Here is an 8,059-nt window from a genome sequence, read left to right on the forward strand (position 1 = left end):
GCATGCTCAACAGAGAACAATGCTGTAGTGAAGTTTGCCAGTAATCAACGTTAGCCTGTACACATCGAGTTGTAATTGAGTGTTTAGATCGCTTATAATTTTTACATAATTTCTAGAGCGTTCTGTATGTGTTGTCGCGTGTGAGTCTTCGTTTTCGCAGCTGACGACTTCTGGAGTACCAATTTCGTGAAATAACCAGAATAGAACGAATAGGTGCGTTTTTACGCACAAAGCATTCCATTCGTTCGAAGTTGCCAGCGTCCACTGTCACATCCGGGGCTTAGAACTGGACCACTCGAACCCGTAGGTAGGCAATAGTAAACGTGCCTGACGGAATTGATAGTTTGTAGAACTCTCTGCTACATAATCAAATTAGTAATTTAATATAGCAGAGTGGTTTGAATTTTTTGTTTGTGAAAGTCATGTGATTTGTTAATTAGCTTAGTCAATTAGTGTGCTAATTTTTTTAGAGACACTAGCAGTTAGATATCACGAATTCTCTTGCGTGTCTAGAGGTTATAAAGTCTAGTCATTTGGGTGTTTTCTCAGGTCTCAAGGGATGCTTGGGCTGGTAGGTGGCTGCAGGGTGGGTGGTGTTATACTGGAAATGATTAAGGTTTGTCAACGCATCGAATGTGGTGAGATTTAGAACCGTTGCCAGTTTATATGTTTTCAGCATGCGAAGATTGCTGGTCAACCGGGAAGTGGGAAGAATGCCATTGCAATGGGTAGGGTTAATAAGACTGATGACTTATTTAAATGGCATAAATTATATAAATATATAATGTATATAAAATTATATAAAATGGTATATATAAATATATATATATATATATATATATATATATATATATATATATATATATATATATATCATTGCTGACAAGATAGCAGTTTAGCATTTACAACTCTGTTGCATGTAAATCTTTCCAAATAGACTTCCATAGTTGTAGCAGTCAACAATATTGGTTATTGGCTCGGCAGTGTCAGTTTGCCAGCTCTCTAGCTTATCCAGTTACATCCTGAAATCAGTTCTCGTGTAGAGTGATTTGTGTTGGCTATGGAGTGGCTAGACAGATAACAGAAGTATAGGAATAGGTACAACTTTCTCAAATAGAGTGGCATGAATTTATGTCCCATATTCCTAAATTACCCTCATTTCTATTGTTACAAGTACATATATACAGTGGTTCTGAAATAAAGAGTTCTGGTTTTGCTTTACTGTGATGTCAAATAGTACTTAACTTTTCCACAACCATGTTTGTATCTGTGTCAATATGATCGTAATCTCTATATGCCGTTGCCCACATCTCTGTAAGAGTGTACAGTATTTAGCAGTCGTACCACTTGCATCAACAGATTGTACTACATGGCCTGTAGCTGTAGTGTGTCTTGAAATAATCAATAAAGCTGGCTTCTTTTGGCAGCCATGTATGAATAAAAGAATTCATGTACCCATGAAATTTTGTTCAGTCTGTTTCACTTAGGATGAGCTAGCTACAAGCCTTGGTACAGAGCAACCTGATGAACTTTGTGTTTACTTTTACGTGTAAATTCTTCCTAAAATTTCTTGATACAAATAGCTAAAAACATAAGAAAGCACTTTGCATACAGCATGTACACACTGTAAACCTGTCAACATGCCATCTGCATAGGGGATGCTTCATGTCGTTTCCAAATCCAGCCTTGGCAGAAGTCCATGCAGCATTGTCTATAGGACATGAACGCAAACAGTGTTCTCCCCAGGATCTTTTGGCAGAGCGGGCCGCTCTGCCTTATTCTAAGCAATTAAGCTTCTAGGTAAAGTAGATCATCCAGATGTCAAGACTTGAGGATATCAAAGTAAGCTTATTAAATTAATTAACTAAGACAGCGGGTGGCATCTAATCGTTCGGACTAATTGTGTGGAACACTTAACACTTTTACACCCAGGCATGCAGCCCTTAACCTAGCCTCGTACCCAGGCCCTCTTGCCGTGCCCAGAAGACTTTGCGTACAGGTCTAGCTACAGCCTCGATATGTCTTCAAAGATAATGTACATTACATTCAATCACATCGACATACCACTGATGCATGTCTGCCTGTATATAATACTAATGCGTACTATTCCGATTCTTTGTATTGCTAGGGTCTCAAACCTGTTCAATTGTATACTCTTGATAATCGTGTATAACCTACCAATATGCTATAGCTATATCATTTTGTTACCAGATTTCAAACTATGATAAGAAAAACTTGAAAGAGATCATCAATCTTCTTTTGTCAAATCAAGTAGTTTCAAGAGAACCAACGCTAATACTAATTCATTGTTGCTCATGCAATAGATCTGGTTTTCATGTCAGCAAGAACAGAGGAAAGAGGCAAATTAAATCACATGGAACTTCAAAAATAGGACATCATTGCATTGCACAGCTCAATGTTACACACACACACACACACACACACACACACACACACACACACACACACACACACACACACACACACACACACACACACACACACACACACACTGTAAATCAATTCATTTTGCAAGCAAATACATTTAGCTATCTGAAGCCAAACTGTTTTCACAATCAATTTGATTTGGCAAAACTGACATTGCCTGTGACTGCTATACAAGGACTTTGATGAAATGCCTTGTTCAATCATAGAGGCATGATATCAATATCCTCAGCTATAACCACAGGTACGATCATCACTGACTACTGAGAATGTCTCACAAACCCAATTTGTTTTGCATGTGTTCTGTCTTAAAAGCCAAACACAACACCTATGCACAAACAACCCCATGGTTTTAACACATTCAATATACTAATATGTTGCTGTTGACTGTCTGTAAGTTGTCGATAACAACTTTAGCAAGTTATTAACTTGGAAAATTCGCCAGCCCTGGCAAAATTTACGAAATTTAAAACTATTTCATTTACAGTATTAATTCTGTCATGACATATTATTTATACGTACTACTCATTTTGTGATTTCAATTGGACAGGCACCATAACAAAGTCCACAACAGAGCATACAACATGTGACAAAATCGTTGAGGTAATTAACACACTATAAGAATACCAGTAAGTCATTGTTGTACATGTGTCTATGCTAGGGTTTTTCTGAACAACAACATACTGCCATGTCCTGGAACAGTAGTACGTATACCAGAGAGGGCCATTCAAAGTCCAATTATTAAAAAGAAGCTAGGAATGTGGATGATTCACATTGACAGATTTCTAGCTTCTGAGGGCAGACAACGATCTGCAGTAAAAGGAGATGGTAACTGCCTCTTTAGAGCTATGTCAAAACAACTCTTTGGAACAGATACCCTTCATCACCAGCTTAGGGAATTTCTTGCAAGTGTCATAGTGCTTAACCGTGACTAATACCAACAATTTTATATTTCTTCTGAAATAACAACTTTTCAACAACACCAAAAATCCATTTATCAACTAGGAGTGTGGGGAACACAGATTGAAATTCAGGCAGCGAGTGACAGCTACCAAATGCTTGTGTATGTGTGCTCTCCCCATCCCACAAGTAGACAAATTAGTGGCTACGTTTCAAGCCATCCTACAGTCCTCAAGTACCGGACACATCACAACTGCCACAGTTGTCTCTGTTGTACACCAATGGTCTTATTGAAATAGCACACACTGGTTGTCATTATGATAGCATATGCACTAATAACGGGCAAACTTTACAGTTTCCGGAGCTGTCAGATGAGGTCAAAGAATATGAGGTCTGTAGGATCAGTGACAATGAAACCAATAGTGACAGTGATTAAGACGTCACTTCCGTACCTGCAGAACAGATTCTGCTAGAAGGAATCTAAAGATGTAGTTACTTGGCAACGTTTGTAAGGTTTTTCAATACTGCAATAATCAGAGACTGATTATAGTTTGTAGCCCTTGTACACTGTTTGTAAATTAAGGCCAACAAATGAAAAAGACGAGCAACTCTCTGTAAGTATGTACATAGTGTGACACATTTAGAGACTACATAAGAACTACCTTCTCTAGACCACATGTAGCTTTGAGTTTTCTTTAGAATACAGTACTACGATGTTGTAAACTTAATTAATTCTGTTTATTATTTGTTGCTTACTTGATGAATTCGTAAGTTTAAGATTCCCATGTTTGCATGTTGTAGCAATACTGTAATCTACAAGGCATTGAAATTCTCAGTGATACTTCATATTGCTATACGTACATTACAAACAGTGTATGTTCTAGCAATAGCCAGGAACATACCGTAAACTACAATGCATTGAAATTCTCAGCGATAATTCATATTGCTACGTTCATTACAACAGTGTATGTAGATGTTTTGATTCTTTAAGTAAATTAATGCAGTCAATTACAGCAAATGCCAATACAGTATTGCAATTAATTTTTTGTCCCAAATGCCATTATCTAATTAATTAAGTTAATTAATGTTATTGCATTAATATGACTTATGATATCTGCATAAATCGTACAGCTAAAGTTACTAATAAAAGATAAATTCTGTAAACAGGATTCTACTAAAGAATACAAGCCAGCTGGATTCGCAAAAACATCTTGTGTTCCATGGAGTGGAAGTAGTAAAGGTAAAGGTAGAAGTCGATGAAACCATAAGATGGGGAGTCCGATATAATTACTTCTTTTTGTTTGAAGAGAACCATTCAGAACCATTACTACAACTCATGCAAGTGTTTCCTGACCATTCAATTGATACTCTCCAAAAAGCACTACGTCAATGTGAAATGGATGCTGAGGTGGCTGCTTTGCTGTTACTGGACAACAATACCGAGGCACTCTTTGTCTGCAATTGTAGTGATAATGATGATGATATGATGATGGCATGTCCACTGATAACAGTGATGACTCTCTTAGTGTCCTCTGTGTCTCTGGTGGGATTTAACACCTGCTTTTGAACGGCATTCCTTTCCACAAGATTGGCAAACAAATGACTTGTTGGTAGAAACAATTTGTTCTTTAATGCAGTGATAATAAACATATGATATCAACAGAAAATTTTATTGTGTAGGTAAGAAGATGTAGTTCTACTGCTTCAAGCTCTCCTTTACCCCAGTTTCTGCCTAGTATGTAGCATTTTGTAATTATTGACATTGAATAACTGCACAAGGTATACTGTGTCTAGGTCCAGTCTTAGAAGATTCAGATGCCATTGATTTACCAATGCCTGAACCCAGTGATTTTGATCAGGTTTGCTTGCATTTGTCTGCCTGCATATATCTATTGTAGCACTATATTTCAAATGTAGGACACCACAAGATCACAGCAGAGCATGACCATTAATAAGCTGCTTGCAACTGTAGGACCTGACACTACTTCTGGACTGCCTCGAATGAGACTGACTGTCTCACGAAACGAAATACTTACTGATGCAATCGCCTTCTTTAAGGGAGGTGATTTCCACTACAACCGTGAACTACGGGTTAGATTTGAGGCTGAGCCTGCTGTAGATGGCGGAGGACCTAAGCGTGAATTTTTTTCGCTGCTTTTAAAGAGTCTTGTTAGTCCAACAGAAAGTGTTCGACTCTTTGAAGGGCGTCCTGGCCGATATCTGCCTATGCATAATATGGATGCCCTGATGGGAGGACTCTACAAAGTAGCAGGACGAATGATTGCAGCTTCTGCATTGCAAGGAGGGCCTGGATTCCCTTGCTTGGCCCCAGCCATTTATACACATATGGCAACAATGTCTTTAGACAGCGTCATAGATGAGATCTCTCCACTGGATCTTCCAGATCCAAATTTGGCCGACACAGTAGAAAAGGTGAGAAGCATTAATTTCAAATGTGCATGGTCCTACATGGCTAACATACCAATATATTTTGGCAGATCAGTGAAATAAATGATGACAACAGCCCTGAATTTCAAAGCCTTGTCGCAAGCCTAGGGGAATTCATCATAGCTGCTGGATATACTCACAAAGTGACTGCAACTAACAAAGGTGACATGGTGTTGAAAATTCTTCTGCATGAAATTGTGTTATCCAGAAAAGCAGAGTTAGATCAACTATCTGTCGGTCTTGGCCCTCTAATGGATCTTGCCAGACGGCATCCTGACAAAATTAGACCTCTGCTTACTGCTTCAGCAAGCACGCCATTAACAAGTGGACTGTTCCTGAATCTAGTGACCTATGAGTCAACACTCCCGCCAAAATTAAAAGACTATTTTGTGCACTACGTCCACCATTCAGGTAATCAAGGCTTTCTACATATATTACACAAATACTTGTCAATGAATCAATTAAACATTGCACTACAAGAATGTTCTTTTGACACTGATGTTTCTCTAGAAAGCACAAACCTGAGGACACTGCTGCAGTTCTGCACAGGTTGTAACGAGATTCCAGTGATGGGATTCCATGAACCATCAACAATCACAGTGTCCAGCACAAGATCTGTGTTTCCGAATGCAGCTACGTGTGCTATGATTTTAGAGTTGCCTAGACAAGTTGACAACCAAGACCAGTTTACGGCAAATATGAAAGCTGTTTTAGATATGCAGGCAACTGGCTTTGGAGTAGTCTAGTAAATTTGCATTTTTGTTGCTTTCTTTGAACTGTTGTTTCCATTGCATGCTAGTTTAAAACATCTACACAATTAAGTTATAACAAGAGGATTTCATTTTGTTAATGAAAGATTCCATGTTGCAGTTTAATTGTTCAAATCATGTTGTAGAAGTTGTAATAAAATGGAAAAATCCTGACATTGCTTCAAGGTCAATTTGAATTACTGTACAGCTGTAGATTGTGACATATGGCACCAGCTAAAATGGTGGCAAGCAGACAGATAATCTCCTTAGTACAGTGGTAGCAAAAACTGTTTCTGCTTTTACCAAAATACCGTTCAATTAAGGTACTTCCCCATAGTCAATAAAATTAGTTCCTACATTACTATCTAATTTTGCCAATCTATTCACAGCAGTTAACAATTGTTTACCACAGTTGCTGCTACACCTAATTTAGTATTGTACACTAGCCTGCAACATTAATTGCAGAGTGTCTATAGGTTTGAATAAACTACAATGAACAGTTAGCATTATTATTATTATTGGAGTACATATAGAAACAAACATAGCACTTTGCTCCTGCGTTCTATAGGTGAGTGAAATCAAGAAGTGTGCAAATTTGTTCAATGACCAAAGGTAGTTGTTGCACAGTCTTCAAAGTGTGTGTGTTGAATCAAATCAAGGCTGAGGATCCAATAGGCACTACATGTACACGGCTGGGAGGCCGAGGCTATATCATGGAAGTAGCATCCGTCACTTGCTCTAAAACATTTTTTCTCTGCCCCTGTGCACTTACCACTGGTAAATAAAATTTAATAAACCGTATACAATTTAGAAAAAATGGCATAACTTAAGTAGTCAATTCCACACAATTTAAAATTTGTATGAAATAAACTAAAATTAGATATTTGTGATGCACTGTTTGTTTGGATTACAGACGGTAATAAAACATTAACAACAATTACTGGTCATGCAACAAAGGTTGATTTCCTGTTATAATGAAATTGCAATCTTTTGCTGAATTGATGAAATATGTTTATCCTAATCTGACAATTAAACCAATTTTGCTAGATTAATTAAACCAATTTTGCAACTGTTTAAATAGAGAACAGTTCTGATATACAACAACAAAGATGTAGCAAGACTAAAGGACATTAAGTACCAAACATGAGCTTGAAAACTAGCAATTTAAAAGTATGACAATATAGTATTAGGCTTGTACAACAGAGCTCATTTACACATACTGTTTCATCTTTTACATAGCAAGCTCATAACCATTATTATTAAATTAAGATTATCTTCTTTGACATCAGAAAAAGGATACTGCCGTACAGCATAACATAATGCGTAGTACGTGTAGACAAAACATCATGCTTGCCATTGCCATGCTCAAAAGCCAATTGGGTTAGTGTACTGCATTGTATACATGTAAATACATGTATAAACATTTCTATTAGAATATAACGATAACAATACACTGCCAATTAACATTGTGTTACATCAGTACCTCTAGCACCATACCCTTAGATAAAAGAGGGTCA

At 37.5% G+C, this 8,059-nt stretch overlaps 1 protein-coding gene and 1 long non-coding RNA gene across 2 annotated transcripts; both read left to right on the forward strand.

Moving 5' to 3' along the window:
- Positions 1 to 685: 685 nt before the first annotated feature.
- LOC134177293 (uncharacterized) lies at positions 686 to 4,772 on the forward strand. Its single transcript, XR_009969464.1, has 3 exons — positions 686 to 728; positions 4,513 to 4,591; positions 4,653 to 4,772. It is a non-coding gene; the product is annotated as an uncharacterized LOC134177293 (long non-coding RNA).
- Positions 4,773 to 5,138: 366 nt separating this feature from the next.
- LOC134183867 (G2/M phase-specific E3 ubiquitin-protein ligase-like) lies at positions 5,139 to 6,539 on the forward strand. Its single transcript, XM_062651471.1, has 3 exons — positions 5,139 to 5,204; positions 5,263 to 5,778; positions 5,844 to 6,539. Exons 1-3 carry the CDS (start codon positions 5,178 to 5,180, stop codon positions 6,537 to 6,539), a joined length of 1,239 nt encoding a protein of 412 aa, XP_062507455.1. The 5' UTR covers positions 5,139 to 5,177.
- The last annotated feature ends 1,520 nt before the right edge of the window (positions 6,540 to 8,059 follow it).

The sequence above is a fragment of the Corticium candelabrum genome, chromosome 1 (assembly GCF_963422355.1).
Source record: "Corticium candelabrum chromosome 1, ooCorCand1.1, whole genome shotgun sequence".
In the NCBI taxonomy this organism is placed as follows: domain Eukaryota; kingdom Metazoa; phylum Porifera; class Homoscleromorpha; order Homosclerophorida; family Plakinidae; genus Corticium; species Corticium candelabrum.